This window comes from Cryptotermes secundus, unplaced genomic scaffold (assembly GCF_002891405.2).
Source record: "Cryptotermes secundus unplaced genomic scaffold, Csec_1.0 scaffold575, whole genome shotgun sequence".
Lineage (NCBI taxonomy): Eukaryota > Metazoa > Arthropoda > Insecta > Blattodea > Kalotermitidae > Cryptotermes > Cryptotermes secundus.
In genome coordinates this window covers 865366-887824 of record NW_019731225.1, presented here as the reverse complement: position 1 = coordinate 887824, position 22459 = coordinate 865366, and the positions used below count along the sequence as shown (strand labels likewise).

Genomic DNA, 22459 nt, shown 5'->3' with positions numbered 1-22459 from the left:
TTTTTCTTATCTTGACGTTTGTCAAAAATAGAATTTGCGCCGATAAATATTTAGCGGGTTACGCTTGAGATGCGCGCGCAGATACGTGTGAAATGTCCGGTATTGTCCGATTTTAACTAAACCTGGAATGAGTCTATACATTTTGGTAATAGTATCCTATAAGAGATTTCATGAAAACTCGCGTAACGCCCGCTGCGAATTCAACGGGAATTGTCGTCATTGGTTGTTACAAGCTCTCACTATTGTCTTCTCCTGCTTTCCCCTTTTGTTCGATTTTAACAACAACAAAACAAATTGTAATTTATCAAACAAATTTTAGTAAAAATCTCCAATATTTCTCAATATATCTCCATATATATATATATATATCTCAATTTCCAATATATCTCATAGAAAACCGTTCAACTGATCTCGATTTGTTAACATGGACGGACATGACGAAGATGATTGGCGTGGTAACACGGACGGACATGACGAAGATGATTGCCGTGGTAACACGGACAGACATGAAGATAATTGGCTTGGTAACAAGGACGGACATGACGAAGATGACTGGCTTGTTAACATGGACGGACATGACGAAGATGATTGGCGTGGTAACACGGACGGACATGACGAAGATGATTGCCGTGGTAACACGGACAGACATGAAGATAATTGGCTTGGTAACAAGGACGGACATGACGAAGATGACTGGCGTGTTAACATGGACGGACATGACGAAGATGATTGGCGTGGTAACACGGACGGACATGACGAAGATAATTGGCTTGGTAACACGGACGGACATGACGAAGATGATTGGCTTGGTAACACGGACGGACATGACGAAGATGATTGGCGTGTTAACATGGACGGACATGAAGATAATTGGCTTGGTAACACGGACGGACATGACGAAGATGATTGGCGTGTTAACATGGACGGACATGACGAAGATGATTGGCTTGGTAACACGGACGGACTTGACGAAGATGATTGGCGCAGTTTGTGTTTTAGTGCACAAATGACCGTAACGGTTTCTGTTGTGTTCGGTTGCAGGCTGATGCCAAGAACTGAAGAGGAATAATAATAAGAAGTGGGTCAAGATGGTGGCAGCGACGCCCTCGGAGTGTAAGTCGTGTTTACGTCTGCCAGTTGATGCAGCTTACGAGACGACAAATTGAGCAATGCGGCATGGTTTGGAAACTTTTGGGAGCACACAGATTGTCTCGAGTGTTTCCGTGATATTCTTCAGTCACTCATCATTGTCCCCTGTTTTCATTTCATCGTACAACACGAGTGACGAGCACTGTTTTCTGAGATATCGCGCCGTCCAGTCTGGTACATACGTATCAGTGTGTCTCCTCGTACATCATGTTGCAAATGAAGGCATAGTTCCTCCGAAAGGTTCATACACACGTACAAGACTGTACGGTATTATATCGCAGAAGAGCGACCATGAACATATTTTATGAAACAGCTTATCACTGTTGTTGCACGGGTTTGTATAAGGGGCTGGTGCCAATATGCGCGCTGCTAGGGGCATTTTCACGGGGGATGTGAGTGGAGGGGGAAGCCACAAAATTTGCTAACAAACCTACGTTTAAATCTTGTGAGAATATCCGCGTTCTGTAGGCCTCTGTAGCATTTGGTTACTTCCTTCTTTACCGATTCTGACGTGTTTTCAAAAACGTAGATGGCTGGCCCCCTCTACAGCCGGTGCCCGTGGTTTTAATTAATTTCTCCTTGTGGCAGTTGGGCTCCACAACCGAGAGGTCAAACTGCCCGGAGGCAGCGTCGAGCCCTTTCCGGGCCAGAGCACAGAATCCCTGCCAACCAGAAGTACAGAAATGCTGAACAAGGTGGAACTGAAACGAGAACTTGGACTGTTCAGTGCTGTCAACCTCAATGTGGGGTGCATGATAGGTAAGCAACACCGCTTCGGCGCTCCCACGGCGGTCTTGTGGATTGTAATGCCGTGCAGTTCGATGGGCGAGTCCCACCATTCGCAGGAACATGTCTTATGAGCTTGCTGCCTGCTTTTTGCCTGGCTTAATCCTCGATCCTGATTATGGAGGCGATATGTTCCTCGAAAACGTCGGGATGTCGCCGAACTACGAGGATTTGTACAATCTAGAAGACCATGCTGCTTACGGGTTTTCTTGTCCTGCCCCTTGACATCAGAGTCAGGTGTTATCATGAGCTTTTATCTTTGTCTGCTCTCCGCTTTTTTAGTACGGAAAGTGGGTCAGCAGCCTGAAGAGATTCGCTGGCTACTGGCCCACTAGTCCACACTCCCCCCGCGATTCACAGTTCTGCAGAACCCATCAAGAATTTCGCTTTCATCGGCCACATCCAAGACCCAAGTGAGCACGACAGCCGCTCTAGCAGACACAGGAACAAGCGAGGGGCCGGGCAGGTTGCCGTAGCGGTAACACTTCAGACTCGTGCTCGGTTTTAATCTCGGCCCAGACACCGGCTGTCTACACTGAAGATGTTCATGGGTTTCCTCAGTCTCTCCAGACAAATGTCGGGATAGTACCTCGATTAATTCATGGCCGTTCCCTTTTAAATCATTTGTAATTCGTCATTCATCTTTCATGCTACTGTTCGACACAAAGTATCCTGAACTACTGATAGCATCGTGAAGTGAATAACAAAAAGAAAGCATTAAAATGAGGAAAGAAAGAGAAAGAAGGATAGACTGACCAAAAATATTTCTCTTTGGTCCCAGATCCGCATGTGTCCTCGTTAGAACACCGAGGAAGCAAACAGTGCAGAGAAGGACAGAGGAAGGAGGAGTAAAAGAATAACATCGAGGAGAAGGTGGAGGAGAACGGGGTAATGAGAGAGAGAGGAGAAAGAAAATAACTCCAATAAAGGAAAAGAGAAGGCATTTTCCTGGTGCCTTCGCTCTCGAAGAGTAACGAGGACCTGCTGTCTTCTTTGCTGTAAGCCTCAAAGGCTGGATTTTGAAGCCATTACATCACGAAATGAACTTAGCTTTTGTAAATAAAATGATTTGTTTACTGGAAGTGTTCACAGTTTTAAGCTGCAAAAACATTTATTACAGGAAGTACACTTCTGAATTGAATGAGTGCAAAAGTCGAAATACTTAGGAAGCGATTCATCAATTTGGATAACTTTAATTGTAAAAATTGAAAGGATAGTTGGTAGAAAATCATTAGGAAGTATGGATTCATTTTATGGAAACAAATAATAAGCGAAACACGAAAGAGCTGAACAATTTGCAACGAAAATTATACGCACTAGGACAAAATGCAGTTACATTTGACAACATTTGCTTTATACTCGTACAAGGTGTAATCTAAAAACTGTAATATTTATCGGGTATCTACGAGCATGAGGTGAAATTAGCGAAATTTTCATCTTCGGTTAATATTTCATTACGTAGATCTGGCTTCAGACTACGGTTAAGGAAAATTCTGTTGTCACTGTGACCTAGTTAGCAGATACGCAACCATTTACTTAGGGTCAAGTTCCGCTTTTGTACTTAATTAAAGTGGCTCAAATTGTATTTTACAAGCAGTTTCCCAGTTTCCATTTTCACCAACTCATGTCTTGAGAGCAAATTTGCAGTGATGTTGGCGCATTAGCGAGAGTTCCACGTAGAGATATATCGATAATTTCTGACTTCATTTGTTTACAAATGTGGCGGTATTTCTTCCGAACGTAAGTTGCGAGTAAGGTTGGTACGAAGTGTTCAGCGTGTTACTTTAGTGTGAATATAAATGGGGCATGCATCTAAGGAATGTAAATCATGTTCTCAAACCCACAATATTGCCAAAAGGAAAAGGTGGCCTCACAGCGAAGCAGTCCATAAGTGAGGTCTCGAACAAAAATTTTCAAGTAAGAACAGGAAGAAAACATTGTGTCAGAAATTGCTATGCATATTTGTAATGCTGATGAAGAAAATCCTATATGTAAACATAGAAATAAGTTCTTTTATTCTGATGTTAATGTTGAAGCAAGTGCATCTGGCCTTTAGCCATAACCACAATTGCGCTTTAAAGAGTTACTGATGCACACTAATGTTTGTGTGGTGATGTTCAGACATAATACATTAATATGATTAATGCTGGGAGTGGCAAGAGTTGTTCTGCTGATGACATATTTTTTCTGGTTAATATCGCTCTGGTACTCTCTCTGTGTTTCATACTTACATCTAAATGATTTATAATGCATTTTATCTGCTTTGTGGTTAAAACAATGTTATGTTGGCAGGCTCTGGAATATTCATATCGCCATCAATAGCACTCGAGCGGGCTGGATCTGTGGGGCTGTGCCTTGTCATCTGGGCAGTGTGCGGAGCCATCTCCTTGATGGGTAAATTGCTTTTATTGTGCTGTATTACCTTCTTTACCAGAATAACGATTTTCATATTTGTGTTTCTTCAGATTTCTTTTTAACTTGTCAGTTGACAACAGTTAAGTTTTCAAGCCTATATACCTATCATAACAATATTAATAAAAAGACTGAAGACAGAAATGAAATTCCTGAGCCACACAGTTCACTGAAATACAGAGATACTTTGCAGAATTTGGCACAAACCCATTCAAAAGAAAATAGGCACAGTCTAAAATGCAACTGGTTAAGTCATATTGTATGGATCAGAGGCATTAGCCCTGCAGAATGTCTTGTTTGACCATTCAGAAGTCAGAGACATAGATGACCTTTAAAGTGACAAAGTGTTATCAGTAGCTACAGAACAGACCTGATATGCTGAAACAGAATTCTACTTACTTGCTCGTGAACTAGCATGTGACCCATGTTCGTGCTGCATGTAATGCTTGACAGCACTTTGTGTGATAACGCGCAATTTTATAAGGTAAAATATGTAACGTTGCCCCTGTGCTCAACAAATTAAGCACTACGCCATGAAGATGTATGGGGGAGGGGCTGTATAGATCCACATTTTCTTGACCTTGGGTCTAGCTGGAGATGAATGGTCAGCTTCATGCCCCTGCCACCGTACCCCTGGAGAAAGAGCCCCTGGTACTCTTTGGATAAGGGGCTGGATGGATCCCAGAACTGGTCTGAATGATGTGGAGAAAATTCTTGACCCTACTAGGACTCACACTCTGAGCTGTCGGTCATCCAGCCCATAGCCTGTCACTATATCGAGTGCGCTATCCTGACTAAACACTGATAAATCTCATACATACATTGCTTTTTTATATCTATAGAGGAGTGTTGTTATTGGAGTTATCTCCGTAATATCTGGACCAGCTCTGGGGCCCACTCTGTCTCCCATATAACAGGTACCAGGGAGCTGTTTCCCCAGGGGTGAAGTGACAGGGTCATGGAACTTAACTTACCACTCAACTCCATCCAGTGTCGAGGATAAGAATGGTGGAGCTATTCCTCCACTCCCCGATATGTCTCAGTGGCATGGTGCCTAATGAATTAAGTCCAGGGATAACTTAAACTTTTACTTAGGTGTGTTCCTTTGTAACCAAGGATTTTACAGAGCTGATGTCATCTTTTGCAGGAGCATTAACATTCGTTGAACTGAGCTCTGTTGTGCCTCGTTCTGGGGCAGAGTACTCCTACTTCCTGGAAGCATTTGGAAGTCTCCACAAATTCTGGGGTCCACTGCCGTCCTTCGTCTGTGCCTTCATCAATGTTTGTATACTGAATCCAACGTCAACTGCGGTCATAATACTGACATTCTCAGAATACGTCTGTCACCCGTTTGCCCATCAGATGAGTGGCATGACACCAGAGTCACAGGATATGGTCAAGAAGATGATTGCAATTGTAGGCTTAGGTGAGCAGAAAAGGATAGACTCATAATGTATGCTGGACGTCAGGGTGAGGCTGTGGCTCACCTTCAGTCCTGCCACTCACATCCCTGTGCAGATCCTTCTGCTTACAGGTTGAAACCGTCACCTGTACCAGAGGTAGATGTTTCGCTTTCTCGCCAGTAAATTAAATTAAACTTGGAAACTCGATCTGAAAGACGGTATATTTAAGAGTCGGAATTCTGACTGAATATCTCCTGATTGTTCCGAAGTGATTTCTCCTGCATCATGAATTTGTTTACAGTTACACTTTTCAGTTGCTTCTTCCTCTTCTCAGCCCCTTCTGCTCTCCCCTCCTTGACCTTCTTCACACACCTTTCCACTTTGTGTGGGTTGCCTAGCAACAAAGCTTCTCCGTCTCTACTTGTCTTCCCCGGCCTCTGCTTTTCATTTACTGCCCATGTTCTTCCATCTTACTGTGTGATGTGTTTCTGTACTTGATGTTTCCACCTTGCTCTTGCTTTTCCTCTTCGGTGTTTTCCTTTTAGTTTCATGTTCAAAATCTTCTTTGGGATTCTTTGGTTCTTAAATGGTATCCAAACTGTCTTATTCTCTTATTTATGAAGTTGTCACCCATGGTGTTTATTTTTATATTATCTTCTTTTTTTTACCATTTATTTTCTGTTCTGTTGCAGTTCTCCCTTCTGTGCTTATAGATCACAGATCATCTGCTACTTACCTCATTGAAGCCCTGTGATTTCGTTTCAACAGGTTTGATGACTGTCATCAATTTCATGAGCGTGAAGCTCTATGTGCGGATGCAGAACATATTCTCTGTGTGCAAGCTTGTCGTGTGTGGCATTGTCATCCTGACTGGCGTGGTCCTGCTTTGTACTGGTGAGTGCTGGCCAGTTGCATAAGAAAGGCATGAAAAGATGGGTTGGTTCTGAATAAATCCATGAGAACATGGAAGCTTTGCCACTAGCCTCTAGGCTCTAAGCTGTGAAAAAGATGAGGTACACACACACACACACACACAAATAGAACAAATATAGATATATATGATACGTAGATGTGTCCATGTATGTTTGTTTATCTCCAGAAATATGTTATTTGGCAACAATGTAAGCACTGAACTGCAAGGAGCAATATTGCCTCCCAGTTTTATGCTGATTGTCGCGGCTCCTCCTGTGGGAGCTATTCCCATCGTTCCAGTCAGACAAAATTCTGTCATTCATTTGTTATTTTCCAAGTTCTTCTGGATAATGTCATGTTGTCTTGTGGCTGAGATTCCTTCCATGTATCTGCAGGTCCCAAGCTGTAGCACGTTTAGTTTATATGTAAATGCATCACTGGTTGCGTGCAGTCTTTAGGTTTTAAAATGCTGGGCAGTCAATGGAAGATTTTTAACTGACCTGTGTTAAGGTATTCAAATCAGTCTGCTTTCATTTTCATCATAAGTCCATTTTGATTGTTTGCTGTTGAACTGATATATTGATACATTAAGGGTCACGATACTAATGTTGTTCCTGTGTTGGCTGTCAGTGATATTTCATTTTCATCCCCCGTCACATGTTTATAGCGCAGAATCTTCCATTTTGTTTGTACACACGGAGATGATACTCATGTCTGTTTGCAGGGGAGACGGAGAATTTGTCAAAAGGTTCTGAAGGCTCAGCAGCCTCTCCAGAAAATTTGGCTTTAGCGTTCTATGGTTGCCTCTGGTCATACGGTGGATGGTGAGTGTGTCTGCAGATTTAATTTAAGTCACAATATTGGAAGTTTCAAATGCTAAAATGGTAAAAAAAGGCAATACTTCATACTCATTTTGTGGTGTTCACAGGTTTAGGAAGATTGACTTCCATTCTGTTGGAAGACATTCAAAGTAAAACTTTTGTACATTTGTACTATAGAATCTGTTGTTCTATCAGCTAGAAATGTATATTGTGCAGTTTTGGGGGTTTTTTTTGGGGAGGGGGCTCTTAATGTGGAGACAAGGATGGCGATATAATTTAAAAACTGAACTCAAACTAATGTCATCTGGTACTGGTGTTCCCACATCACCATACATAAGAGCATTACATCAGACCTGGGTGTGTGGTTGTACCGTTTATTTGAACATGGTGTGCTATAAAGAGGTCAGGTTTGCATTGAGATATGAGACACTTTTGTATTGTGCGTCTTAAAATTATGGAAGAGAAAGAAAATAATTTTCTCAGTTAAAACTATATTGGCAACTATGTATAGTGCCTATTCTACATCAAGTAAGAAGCTGTAGATTCTGCCCACACAGTGTATTTGCGTGTTCCATATGGTTCTCACAATAACCAGCGATTATTTCCCTAAACAGCATTAACCGGTTGGGCGTTGTTATGGAGACGGAGTGTGTTCCCTGTGAGGTACGGACTTCAAGATACTAAAACTCTGCATTCTGCCCACACAGTGTATTTGCGTGTTCCATATGGTTCTCACAGTAACCAGCGATTATTTCCCTAAACAGCATTAACCGGTTGGGCGTTGTTATGGAGACGGAGTGTGTTCCCTGTGAGGTACGGACTTCAAGATACTAAAACTCTGCATTCTGCCCACACAGTGTATTTATGTGTTCCGTGTGGTTCTCACAGTAAACAGCGATTGTTTCCCTAAACAGCATTAGCCAGTTGGGCTTTGTTATGGAGACGGAGTGTTTCCTGTGAGGTACGGGCTTCAAGATACTAAAACTCTGCATTCTGCCCACACAGTGTATTTATGTGTTCCGTATGGTTCTCACAGTAAACAGCGATTATTTCCCTAAACAGCATTAACCGGTTGGGCGTTGTTATGGAGACGGAGTGTGTTCCCTGTGAGGTACGGACTTCAAGATACTAAAACTCTGCATTCTGCCCACACAGTGTATTTATGTGTTCCGTATGGTTCTCACAGTAAACAGCGATTATTTCCCTAAACAGCATTAACCGGTTGGGCTTTCTTATGGAGACAGTGTGTTCCCTGTGAGGTACGGACTTCAAGATACTAAAACTCTGCATTCTGCCCACACAGTGTATTTATGTGTTCCGTATGGTTCTCACAGTAAACAGCGATTATTTCCCTAAACAGCATTAACCGGTTGGGCTTTGTTATGGAGACAGTGTGTTCCCTGTGAGGTACGGACTTCAAGATACTAAAACTCTGCATTCTGCCCACACAGTGTATTTATGTGTTCCGTATGGCTCTCACAATAAACAGCGATTATTTCCCTAAACAGCATTAACTGGTTGGGCTTTGTTATGGAGATGGAGTGTGTTTATGGTAAGGTAGCAGGAACTGAATTTTTTAAGTACTATTTAGATGAAGTTCAGATGTGAAGTCTTAAAATACAAACATTTTGTAAACAATGAAACATTAGAAGCAATTACGGTAATAATAATTTAGAATCTGGATGCTGACATTTTCTCTTTGTTCTGTTTTTATTCTTAACAGGTCTACAATTACAGTCATCACAGAAGAAGTCAAGAAGCCTGAAGTGTAAGTAAATAAATTATTTTATAAGATTCAGTTTTTTCACAGCAGGCAAAATTCATACTGCGTTCTACTGTATTATGACATCGTATTGCATATGGGTACCAACGTTTCACAAAACTTCCACCTCCATCTTCAGGGTTGAATGCATACACTTCTCCTAACATGAACGTGAAGGCAGCAGGATTGTCCAAAATATTAGCCATCTGCTAAACTGTCGTGTTACACTGTTGAAGACCGCAGTACAGGTCCTTCAGTAATCAAAAAGTAAATATGGAAGTTTTTCAAATTGGCGACTAAAACATTGGTTACTTGTCCATACACTGTCCTCATAATTTTTCTGTCACATGTTTAACATAAGTTTATTATCTTTTTGGTTTTACCATATCACTCCTTTCAGTTGAAAATATATAGAAGTTCTCTGAACTTTAAATATGTCTGAGGTCTGAGGATTGTTGTGCTAACGCAGCTTCGGTGCATATTGCACGTAACTTTGAATGGACTGACGTTAAACATAGATTGTGTTTTATGGAGACTCTTAAGGGGTTGGAGTGACAGTGCAACCGTACGTTCTCTTACAGCAATGTTCTACGTAGCATCGTAATCACGCTTCCTCTTGTGACAGCAGTGTACCTCATGATGAATGTAGCATACATGACGATACTTACAATACCAGAAATGGTAACAGCGTCGGCAGTCGCGGTGGTAATTATTACATCCTTTTCAAAAGTCCTAGAATTTACTGCAAACTGACAGTACCTTATGATATATGTAGGTTAGTTTTAATATTATGATTATCTGTATTTCACATTTTTTTAATGAATTAATGAAATTACTTGTTGGAAAAAAAGCCAGAAAAGAAAAGGGGTGTGTGTAAATGTTTGACATAAATGGTATTAAAGTTAACAAAATTACATATTTCCCAGTGAAAACGAAAGCCCATGAACCTAAATGAATAACAGAAATTCTGAGTCACACAACTGTTCATATATGTTGGAAGATTTCAGGTTTTTGGTGACAGAATGCTTGGGGTGATGAATTTTATAATTCCCGTTGGTGTGGCGATATCAACGTTCGGGTGTGCATTGAACAATCAGTTCGCTACTGCAAGGCTTTGTTATGTGGCTGGCAGAGAGGGTCACATGGTGGAGGCGTTCTCCTACATACACATGAGACGCCTCACCCCTGCACCGGCCGTGCTCCTCCAGGTCAGTGACGTGATGCCAGTGCTTATGCAGTTGTGAAATATCTCATACGTACCGGGATCTTTGTAAGGTGGCCCTAGTTCATTTCTGTGGCAATCCATTGGGGACTTTTTCTCTAGCGTTACACATTGTACTGTATTGTATTTATTACACGTTCCAGCACATCCACACAAGGCTGAAGCCACTGGATACAGAACCTGTCGCACCACAAGCTTGCTAAATCAGCAAGTAGTCTACAGAACAATGCATATAAATCCGCAACAATAAATCAAGCATATGAAACCCTACACATCACTGCAACTACATAACCTACCATGTGGATATAAGATATATACAAAATTGGAACATGTACATGACAATAGATCAAATAATGGGTCATAGCTAAACAGGAAACTATCCCTAATTAAAATATTCATCTAAAGTGTAATAGGATTTAGTATGTAAAAAGGCACCTAAAGCTGCTCTAAATTGCGTAATTTTATGGATTAACTCTTTTATATTTAAAGGAAGATGATTAAAAAGTTTAATACCAAAATAGTAAGGTCCTCTCTGGTAAGTTGTCAAATTTGTCTGACGGCGATAAAGATCAAAATTACGCCTAATATTAAGGCCCTGAATTTGTGATGCAATGAGCCCGTACTGGGATTGGGCCCACTGGGGCATCCAGTTCCCATGAAAAATACCTTTTCAACACACTACATTAGAAGCAGAAGTTGAAGAGGACAGGTGAGAAACAGTCATCAGTCACATAGATGCTTTCAGATTTCAGCAAGCTATATGTACCGTCTGGTATCATTTGTGCAACGTCTTTAGGAGAGAATGACTTTATATATAGAGCAGCACAGTCTTGCTGCCAAAGTTGTATATTCCACATTTCCTGTGCCTTGACTTAATGTTAAACCTTTGCTTCTAACTCTGTTATTGGCTGTTTGTTTCAGTAACCCTTTCCTGTCCTCTGTCAGTAGGTTTCTAGCATTGTAGCTTTCCCATGCGGTCCACTGTCAGGAGCCTTCTGCCACCGCCTCTGAACTTACTGCCAGATTATGGTTGTATGCTGAGTGTTATATCTTTGCTCTTCATGTTCATTGGCGCTGGTTCTAGTGTGTTGTACTTGAGGCTGTCACTGCATGGCTATGAAGAACGATGACTTCTGGGTTGTAACACCGTGTACTTGGAGAGAGTAATACATTTCGGAGGAACTTATCACCTGCATCTTTGACAAGTAAGCCGAGTAATAAGCCAGCAGAGGCAGGCAGGTAACTTAGCTTAGCTGTTTCTTCTGCGGCATGCTCTTCGATTATGAAGATGGAGGTGATATGTTTGTCTGAAATGCTGGGCTGTCTCCAAATGCCATGGCATTACAAACAAAAACACTATTCAAATTGCAGGAGTTCTAGAGCTTCCCGTAACAAGGGGTCTTCGCAGTTTAATAAGCTTGCAGATTTGTAGCTGTAAGAGTGAGGGTGGGAAAATGTTAATAGGGCGGTTTGTGGGGTCGCTGTGTTTGTACATTAATGTTGTACTTCTTTGAATTCAGGGTCTCTTGGCGTTCTTATTCATCATTTCTGGTGACATCAAATCACTCATTGACTTTTGCAGCTTCCTCGTTTGGATATTCTATGGATTTGCAATGGTGGCCCTCATGGTCATGAGGAAAACCAAGAAAGATGCAAGTAGACACTACAAGGTAAGGCATTCTGTGAGCAGTGAGCTCTGGGCAGAGCTGATAAAGTGGACTGACTTCAAGTCCTGCAGATCTTCAGTTGTCTTGAGCAGGGATCTCTTTATTTGTTTTCAGGTTCCTGTCTTTATTCCAGTGCTGGTGATTCTTGTGGCATTGTTCCTTTGTTTGGTGCCAATCATCACAGACCCAACACCAAAATATTTCCTTGCCCTCCTGTTTATTGGGCTTGGAATGATTCTGTATGTGCCATTAGTTTATCACAAGTTTCGACCAAAATGGATGAGTGAGTAGTTGCCTTGTTTATAGGTAAAGAAGAAAAACAAGTCATGATAAGAATAGGGAAAATTTAAAGATAAATACATCTGAAGATTAACTGATAAATAATTACATCTAGTGATGCCTTGGTTATGCCCCATGCCCTTCCTTAATTCTGTGTGACACATTTCCTACTATCTTGTTCCCTTCTTGTTCTTGGTCTTCCTTTTAATCTCGTGTTCGGAGTCTTTTTTTTTTATTCTGTATTTGTAAAGTCTTAAACTGGCGCCATACCACCTTATTCCATTTTTTAGTACTTTACCTTCCAGATATTTATCTTTAAATTATCTCTAATGTTTCAATGCTTATTCTGTCCAGGTTTTCCTTCCATTAATTGGTTACTTTATTTCTATAAGTAGAATTTGTCATGAGTTGTACAGGTGTGAGTGTGTGTACGTATTGTTCAGTGAAATATAAAATGATTTTTTACCCTCTCTTCTTTCAGATGAGTTTACATATTTCATACAAGTGCTCCTGGAGGTTGTTCCTCCAGAGAATGAACTGGAATGATGGATGCTAACGACAGGTTCTCTCTCTGTCTCCAGCGAATTGTCTTCATATACCTGTTTGTCTGTGTATGCATGCCTGCCTTCTGGAGAAATGTGTTATGTTGTGTATGTATGTAAATAAGTATTTATATTTACATGTAAGTAAATAAAATTTCAGTGTGTTGTGTGTGTGCTGCATTGCAGTGTGTTTACCACCTCTGTGCTCAAATTTGTTCATCCATCCATCTGCTACTAGTTCATGGTGTTATGCTGCTTACCAGCTGGACATTGTCAGATTTCTATGTTTATCACAGATTTAATAAAGTGACACGTTCATTCCGTTACATTTATTTAATGTGTATAGAATCGTAGCTGTTCTGTTTGCCATTTTCTGAAGCAAGGAACACCTAAAGATATTCTCAAATCTACTGCATAATATTACCAGTATGTACGGTAACCATGCCTGTCGACAGCAATGTGCAAGTGTTGTGGCAGAGACATTTGGTGCCATATGAATCCTCATTTAAGTCCATTTTTTTTTATTGTGAGTAAACTTCAGTTTCTTAATGTGGCTCTTATAAAGTAAAAAAGTAAGTAAAGCTTTCCCTGTACCAGGCCATGAAGGCCCATAGGGCTGTGAGACATTGAAGGTCCCACACTATCTAGACGATCGGCTCGAAGATGGCAGTAAGGTTGTCAGCCTTACGCGCTGGCCACACTTTACTCCCCAGGAAAATTATTAAATTAAAATATGGCTTTTATAAAGAGGTAAAGTTGTCCCTGTGTTTGACTAATTGAGCACTACACCATGAAGACGTAAGGGGGAGTGGATGTATAGATCCACATTTTCATGACCTCTGCATTAGTTAGAGGTGAGTGGTCAGCTTCATGGCCTGGCTGCTTTACCCCTGGAAAAAGAGCTCACAGTACCCATTGGATAGGTGGTTTGGTGGACCCCAGAGCCGGTCTAGATGACGAGAGAAGTGAAAATTCATGACCCTGCTGCGACTTGAACTCCCACCCCTTGACCAGCCTGTAGCCACTTGCAATACCAACTGAGCTATCTCGGCTCCTATGTGGCTCTACTTGTATGTTTTGACATTGAGAGGGAAAGGGGAACAAGAATTTCTGCTTCTTGCAGTATATTGTTATTGTTTAAATAATAATAATTTATCCCATTACCACTAGACTTTTAAGTTATATTGTTGTGAGGTGTGATATAACTCTAATAATTGATTACTTCTGTAGCAGGTTGATGTAGCTGTAACTGTAGATTTGTGTTTGGGAGGTGTTTGCTTCAAATATCACTTAAACTCCAATATTTCTGTGTCAATTTGGTAGTTAGGGGAATGGCGCCTCTAGTTTTCAAAGCACTGCCCTGGAGATTTATGGGGGATAGGAGGTAAGCTCCATGAATTCCTTCGTAGGTGGAATTTGTAGTATTATAAACGTTTTGCGGCTCCAGAAATTTAAAAACTGACTTGAGAAGACTGGTCTATGAGCTTGAGCGAACAGATGTTTCTGCGTATGTAGTTATACGTATTGCCAACAGATGGCAGTGATATGCTCCTGGCATTACCAATGCTATCTGCCGATGCGGTCAACAATTCTGTTACTTATGTGGCTTTACAAGTTCCGGGCCATCTTCATAGCACATTGCTTAGCATAGCCATAAGTTACATGCATAAATTATAAATTAGGTTATAATTGTTTAAATATTATCAGTAATAAGAAATTTCTTTTTGTGTGTTGTATCTTCTGGCTGATACATTTTCCGGTCGTTGCTGGTCGAATGTGGGTGTCTCTCTGGCTACGTGTGGGGCCACTTATCCCCACCTGGAGCTCGGGAAAGAGACCGGGCTTCGTATCCCGTAATTACTTCAGGAGAAACAGTTTACAGATGTTTTGGATGTAATTGTGTATAAGCATAAAGGCCAAACCCCGATAACGAACCAAGTGTTTTAGCTACTTGCTTTGATTAATAACAGGGATGGGGAATATTACCGTGTAGGTTGTGACGCCGTGTAGTCTGGTACAGTTTTCCCGGTATCTCGATAAAGTTACAGCAGACCGCTTGCCGGCAACACATCCCGAATTGTAACGCGCAAGGATCCGTGGTAAAACATTAAATTTACTTGTCATTAATATTATTAAATGTTTTAATATTTATTTGATGTCTGTTTATTGACTTCACACTTTAGACGAGAGAATTTTAGCGAGGTAGAGGTTGCAGAGGGCATCGCTGGTCCCTATCGTGAGCTGGCCTAATCAAGCAAACATCTTCATGTTGTGAAGAATGCCGTCTTCTGGGATGTGGCGCCGTGTAAACATTGTGTAAACCGACGTTTCGGAGGAACGTATCGCCTCCATCTTCAGGGTATATGGCTGTAGCCACCTGCTCACGCTGGTTTCTCGCTAGCGGATTTTTTTATACCCGGAATATGAAGGCGATATGTTCCTCCGAAACGTCGGTTTACACAATATATACACGGCGCCACATCCCAGAAGACGGCTTTCTTCATAGTCACCGCCGTGAAAACCTCAGCTCTCATGTTGCTCTTAACGTCCATTTCAGTAGGCAGCGTCCTTCTACCTAGGCCTAGGTTTTACCTATCTACCAAACTGCACGATGTCCACAGTGTAAAATAAGTAAAGTAAGAAAGTAAGTAAAGCTATCCCTGCACCAGGCCGTGAAGGCCCATAGGGCTGTGAGACATTGAGGCTCCCACATTTTCTAGACAATCAGCTCAAAGATGGCGGTGAGGTTGTCAGCCTTACGCGCCGGCCGCGCTTTACTCCCCAGGAAAATTATTTAATTAATTCCTGGTACTCATTTCTGTTAGAGGCTGAGTCGACCCCAGGGCTATATTACGGCCGGAAGGATCCAATGACCTCATCGGGACTTGAATCCGCGACCTCCCGGCTTGTAGCATAGCCACAATGTTCTTAGTTTAATTATGGAAATATTTAAGCTACTTCATTGCCGTTCCGAAGCGTATGAACATGGACTTATGGGGTTCAGAGCTCCGTGGGGGTTGGTTGGAGGGCTATCAGACACGATACTGCAAATCAAGCCATTCATATCATCACGGGTTTAAACCAGATCTTTATAATGTGCTTCTTATTTTCCTTGCTCTTTATCACAAAGCATTGCGTTTACATTTGTGCCTTCTATCTCAATCGAAGTTAAACCGTCAGAGATCACACGTGAGCCACTGTCTGCTTCATTAGTTTACCACTATGTGATACTGGTGATAGCTTTGATCCAGTTAACGTAGTGTGCAACTTCTGTGTACACACCTGGGTAGGGTGCTTGGGCGCAGGGCTTCACGGACCATGAGACGATGCCTATCTGTTCCTCATTCACAATCAGAGGCCCTCCGGAATCTCCCTGAGAAACATACATAAAAATATGTCAACTCCAGAATCACCCTGTATAGCGCTTCCTCCAGAATCAACCTGTATAGTACCTCCTCCAGAATCACCCTGTATAGTGCCTCCTCCAGAATCATCCTGTATAGTGCTTCCTCCAGAATCACTCTGTATAGTGCCCCCTCCAGAATCACTCTGTATAGTGCCTCCTCCAGAATCACCCTGTATAGTGCCTCCTCCAGAATCATCCTGTATAGTGCTTCCTCCAGAATCACTCTGTATAGTGCCCCCTCCAGAATCACTCTGTATAGTGCCTCCTCCAGAATCACCCTGTATAGTGCCTCCTCCAGAATCATCCTGTATAGTGCTTCCTCCAGAATCACTCTGTATAGTGCCCCCTCCAGAATCACTCTGTATAGTGCCTCCTCCAGAATCACCCTGTATAGTGCCTCCTCCAGAATCAACCTGTATAGTGCCATATATTTCTGAGATGTTTAGTTCGGGAACCGGGATAGCTCAGTGGGTATTGGGACGGGGGAGGTTTCCAGTGAGCTATGTTCTCTACCGCGTCAAGACCGGTTTAGGGCCCACACAGCCTTCTATCCAAGGTTAGCGGGGTGTCTTCCTCGGGGGTAAAGCTGAACTCTCCTATGTAGCGCAGATCTTAAGAATGCGTGGAGACACGTCTCCACTCCCCCATACACCTTCATGGCCTGTTTCTTAATTAAGGCAACTTTAATTTTGTTTACACGTTCGTGTTGATTGGTAACAATCGCTGCGAAAGCTGGACTCGGGGGCGGGGGGTTGCGGTTCGATTCTCGCCAAAACTCTCGAACTGCTGTTTGGCTTCTGTAATAGAGGGACCATGTTACTGAGCAGGATGGCTTAGCGGTAATACTCGAGACTCATATTCGGGGGGCCTTGCTTCGAATCTCGGTCGGACACCGACTCTCCTGGCTGAGGACCTTCGTGGATTTTCTCAGTAGCTGCAGGATTTATATTAGGCCACGACCTGCTCTATGCGAGTCCTTTGCAGTTCCCTACCACTTTGCGTCAGGTGGTATAGACAGATGCTGACAGTCTCGTGAAGTAACGGCAGAAGACAGTATGTTCATGTCATGTAAGAACATACAACAATTTGGCAACAAAAATCCGAAGAAAAGAAACCATCAGGAAAATCTAGACATAGATGCGAGGATAATAATAATAAATTGGATTTCATAGAAAAGGATGTCAGAATGTGGGCTGAATTCTTTTGGCTCAGGATAGGGACAAGTGGCAGGCTGTTGTTAACACGGCACTGAACTTTCGGTTTACATAAAACGGCGGGCTGAGCCACTGGAGGCTTTTCCAGAAGGGTTTTGCTGTATGAAGTTAGTCAGTTGTGACGTTAAGTTGAGCTATGCAGAGCCACTACCTCCTTCCCTCCCTCACTGCCCCGTGCATTCAGAATTCCCGTTACATGAGGCGTCTCCTTACACTGCAGTGGCCTCTCCCGCCGCCGGGCATCCCGGCGCAAATGTTGCTCGGCTTCACGTGACCCTCGAGTACTGCCTCGCACTGCTCGTCCGAGTACGTCACGACGTCAACCATCTTGAGGGTGTCACTAGTCGGTCCTCCAGTCTGCAATACAGCCAGCAGCCACATTAGCCTTTCAGAGCGCCATTTGCTGCATTCTGCCCACACAGTGTATTTATGTGCTCCGTATGGTTCTCACAGTAAGCAGCGATTATTTCCCTAAACAGCATTAACCGGTTGGGCGTTGTCATGGAGACGGAGTGTGTTCCCTGTGAGGTACGGACTGACGTTATTTAGCCTATCAAATGCTGAGTCGGTACCCAAATTCCTGTTTTCAGTGCATGCTTCACACGCAACCCGCCCAACACTAACGTAAAAAATTCCGACCAGAAACAGTAAAGGTCTTGCTCAACTTATATTATATATTCGTGACAAACCTCGCTTCCCAACGCCACACTTTCTCTCCGGTCCATCTTTACCCGAAGGACGAGTGGGCACTGTCTGAACATTCAAAGATGGAATGTGACACTCATTAGTACTGCTCAAATTTCTGGCCCCCTCCCCCCTGCCCCCCCCATTTGGATTAATCAGAATTATGTCTCCGGCTCTGGAGGCCCCCAATATTCTCCCTACGTCTTGCGCCTCGCGAATAACCGAAAAATAAAGACATTGATGAATTTTATGCACAGCAGTTTACATACTTTACTCTCGTATTCTTCATTTCCTTGTACAGTTCGTGTTAGGCCCTCTGGCCTGTTTGGCATCAGAATTAATGTGGAAGTATGGATAGGACTCTTTGGACTGGGGATCAGCCCTGTCGCAAGGCCGCTACTTACACACAGACGTCTATGCCTCGAGTGGGTTTCGAAACCAAGATTCCAGTGTTTAAGCGGGCAAAGGCATTTCATTGCTTGCACCTCACGGCAGCTCTAGTCGGTACTTGCTTAACATGAATCAACAAATTAACACCCAGGCTAGTGAGCTCTGCTCATGTCCTGGATAACTTCCATACTCGAAAGTGGCGCACAAGGGCATTGGCTTTGATATGTCCGCAAGCGGTTAATTAGACCAGTAAGAAAACAAATGAACACTTACAAACAGATATCCCCAGCCAATCACCGTGCACTTGAGTCCTCCAGGTGTGACTTGCGACTGTCTGGGCAGGGGCACGGCCGCCATGTTTCCGTTCATAGACAGCTCAGTCTGCAGCTGAAATGTGAGTGAGGAGATCTGCAGCCTTTGCAGTGTAATGTCCGTTGAAAAGGAAACGGAAAGCCTCCTCATTTATACCTTCATTTAACGTCTCTCTCAATGTCTGAGATTATGTAACGTCGAATGATAGGACGATCCATGAATATGAATGGGAAAATATTTGGAAGGAAGCGGTCGTGGCCTAATTTCAGGTACTATCCCAACATCGACCTGAAGGAGGCGAGAAAAGCAACGAGAGACTTAAGTCGAATTGGTCGACGTACCGGCCGAGATTTTAACAGCATTAACCGGCTGGGCGTTGTTATGGAGACGGAGAGTGTTTCCTGTGAGGTACGTCAATGAGGTGACCTTGAGGCCGCGAAGGAAGGGATAAACGCGCGAGCTTCCCGCAACAGGCAGCGCGCGTGTGCGTCCTCGACCTAGTTCACGTGTCGATGTGAAGACGGGGTCAGCGGCGCTCCACGCCACACACCAAGTCCCCCGCTTTTATGCAACCCCCGTGTTCACCTGCTCCCGCTATTGACACCTATCTTGAGCCAGCCGAATCTGCTCTTCAGCCCTATTTCTGTAAGATCCATTTTAATATTATTTTTCTACCTACGATTTCCAATCTAAATTCTGCATACATTTCTCATCTCCCCTCGTGGTTGCTGCGTGCCCAGTCCTTCCCTTCCTACCGCTCTATATGGCGAGGAGTACAGATTATGAAGCTCCTCATTACGTAATTTTCTCCGTTAAGTCCAAATATCCCCCTCTGTACCTTGTTCACAGACAACTGGGATTCCCAAGATAGTGACTCTGGATGTGAAGTCGTGAAGGTTGAGGCAGTAGGTTCCGCCGAAACGTCGGTAGCGCCTCAAATCATAGAGAGCTTGCGCGCTTGCGCTGACATGAGATTCCGGGTTCCACACCCAGAGGGAACACCAGCTGGGATTGTAGCTTGCTTCTGCACGCACGCACAGAAATGAGCAGATTATCATAGCGGTAGTACTGCTCGGTTCGAATCTGGACAGGGACTCATCATGGTTTCCCTCAGTCCCTCTAAGAAAATACCGGGAGAGTGCCCTGCTTCCTTCCTGATCCCTTCAAATTCACCGTTCATCCTACTGCTTGACGCTAAAAGCTTCGTGCAGCGGCGTCAGGACGCCAGATGCTTACCTCTACAACGGCGATGTCGTTTTCGTAGTTGCTCTCGGGGCGGTAGTCCTCGTGGAGGCGGTACCGGAGCGCGGGTCTCCTCTCGCCGCCCCGGGACAGCTCACTCGTACCGGCGAGCACGCTGAAGGCGGCCGCAACCCTGCCACAGGTCATGCAAACCTCAATCAGAGGGACCACTAGGGTGTGGAGTGGATTCATCTGGCAGTGTAAATTGCTGGGGAATCCTTGAGCAGCTGAGCGACTATTAGCGTCTCCAGAAGGATTCAGTTCAGTAAGGTAAATCCTCTGTCCTTAAGTAAGAATCCTGTGTTGAGGACTTATGGAGGAGTGGAGGTATACGCCCACATATTTCTCGCCTCAGCACTAGCTTCACGCCCTGGCAGCTTTAACCCTGAGGGGGTTAAAGCCTCCCGGTACCCATTGAATAAGAGATCTTGTGGAGCAGATATTAGTGTCTTAGTCTGCAGGGAATCAAACCCCGACTCCCCAGTCAACCAGTCCGCAGTCTGGTCCCTACACTGACTGAGCTGTCTCTTGTGATGTGCCGAAATGCTGGACCCTGAAGGCGTGGAGCTCAGCCCAGACGGCGCTTCTGTATGGAGAACTGTCAAAACTAATCGCGGTGCACATGCGCAGTTTCGCGGCGCTGCCAGTGCGTAGCAAGATCGGTGAATTGGAAACGATTGCTATTTAGAAGGGAGATAATATTCCAGAATTTTCCTTGAAAGACTGAGAAAACCCACGAAAAGCCTCATTCAGAATACCCCCAGCTTTGAGCCGTGAGCTTCCCGAAAAGCGGCTACAAGCATTACCGCCCGTCTGGGTGTCTTCGCTGTGTGGAATTGCGAGTGGCAGGGGCAACACGAGTGCAGCACAGATGTGCTGTTAGACTTACTCATCCTGAAGGCAGTGAGCCGCGGTGAGGACCCATCTGCTGCTCAGCACGGTCCCGCCACAGACGTGAATACCCTCGTACTGAAGAGACACCTGGCGACACAGAAACAAACTGTCACTATTGCGTAAAACTGTGGTGATCGTGGCTATTGCAGCGTGTACAGCCGTTTCTGGGCAACGGTTCAGTAAACGCGTCCCCGCTGCAAAAATACGCATGGAACAATAGAGTTACTGTTGGAAACGATGTTTTCTGCTCGGAACGTGCAAAGGGGTTATAAGGAAGACAACTGGGGCAAAGAAGTTAGTTGAGAGTTGAATTCTGCAAGGGAGGCTGAGAAGAGATAGTAACGGCCTGAGCACAGAAGCTGGAGAATCTTTGTTGTTAAGAGCTGTTACCAAGCAACGACTAGTGAAGATCCGGATCGTGTGTAACAAGTGGTCAGTATACCTCATCTGTAGTCACACTCTAAACAGGACAATATTATTAAAATAGTAATGTCTTATTTGCCTCCGAAAGTGACAGAAATATTTATTTTCGTAGGAAATTCTCTCTTGATCAAAAAATATCCGCTTGCATATTACTGTCTTATGGATCTGAAGGAAATAGACTACTGGGATAATAGTAAAATGAATCTTAAAAAATTATGATCATGGGTTGTGGAATGAATTCATTTAGCCACAGCGATCAGTGGTGAGCTCTTGTGAACACGGTAATGAACTTTCGGGGTCCCATAAAATGCTGAGAACTTCTCGAGTGGCTGAGCAACTATTGGATTGTCAGGAATTACTTATTTATCAGCTTTAAAATGAATGTTCCGGCGCCGGGTGACGTCCAGGCACAAATCTGACGGCCCAGCGTCGGCCTGGAATTTCGCTCGCGTCTGTTTGCGAGCAGGACGGGTTACTTACGGGTGTCGGCTCCGGTGGTTCAGCCGCTTGCTGCACTTCCTACACACCCTGTTGCTGTCTTTATTATCGCTGTTCTACTGATGTTTCCAGAAGTTTCCAAATTACCGACGGTGATTTGCTGTCTTGTACCTCAAAGTTTCACGAAAATAGATTGTGCGTTAACCCATTTTCCCTTCAAACTTCTTCTATCCGAAGTTTCATAAATGTTTTTCTCTTCCTCTCGAAGTTTCGCGTCCCTCACGTTCTGCGCAGTGAGTGACGTCAGATGTGAACGGGGGAATCACCGCACTCTGCAGAACAACACTCGTTGTGCGGGTTGCAGCAATGTAGATCTGTTGAATGAGTTGTGCTGCCTGGAGGGGGGATTATCCTTGATCCTAAGAAGCTCCTGTATCCTGGATCCTAGCATGTAACTTCACCCAACATTGCTGCATTCATTTGGAAGAGTGAGGCGGACGG

The 22459-nt window shown here is 43.6% G+C and overlaps 2 protein-coding genes across 8 annotated transcripts in view; one reads left to right on the top strand and one right to left on the bottom strand.

Moving 5' to 3' along the window:
- LOC111866556 (b(0,+)-type amino acid transporter 1) overlaps positions 1-13287 on the top strand; it is a 29630-nt gene extending 16343 nt beyond the window's left edge. For 4 of the 7 annotated variants that reach the window (XM_023855615.2, XM_023855614.1, XM_023855613.2 and 1 more), the window contains 12 exons: positions 1042-1113; positions 1738-1908; positions 4228-4329; positions 5495-5773; positions 6519-6644; positions 7387-7486; positions 9207-9251; positions 9827-9950; positions 10253-10453; positions 11988-12137; positions 12249-12417; positions 12895-13287. In XM_023855615.2, coding sequence (XP_023711383.1) covers positions 1089-1113; positions 1738-1908; positions 4228-4329; positions 5495-5773; positions 6519-6644; positions 7387-7486; positions 9207-9251; positions 9827-9950; positions 10253-10453; positions 11988-12137; positions 12249-12417; positions 12895-12959 — 1557 coding nt within the window. In that variant the 5' untranslated portion in view covers positions 1042-1088 and the 3' untranslated portion in view covers positions 12960-13287. Of the gene's footprint in view, positions 1-1041; positions 1114-1737; positions 1909-2716; positions 2934-3647; positions 3853-4227; positions 4330-5494; positions 5774-6518; positions 6645-7386; positions 7487-9206; positions 9252-9826; positions 9951-10252; positions 10454-11987; positions 12138-12248; positions 12418-12894 lie in introns of those variants that run through there. The other 3 variants (XM_023855617.1, XM_033752311.1, XM_023855618.2) reach the window with 3 other exon arrangements.
- Positions 13288-16175: 2888 nt separating this feature from the next.
- The window catches only part of LOC111866565 (trypsin 3A1-like), a 7622-nt gene continuing 1338 nt past the window's right edge, over positions 16176-22459 (bottom strand). The window contains exons 3-7 of the mRNA XM_023855631.1: positions 21093-21184; positions 20198-20336; positions 18923-19036; positions 17789-17932; positions 16176-16328 (exon numbers count right to left, since the gene is read on the bottom strand). Of these exons, the coding sequence (XP_023711399.1) occupies positions 16176-16328; positions 17789-17932; positions 18923-19036; positions 20198-20336; positions 21093-21184 (642 nt within the window). The remainder of the gene's footprint in view (positions 16329-17788; positions 17933-18922; positions 19037-20197; positions 20337-21092; positions 21185-22459) is intronic.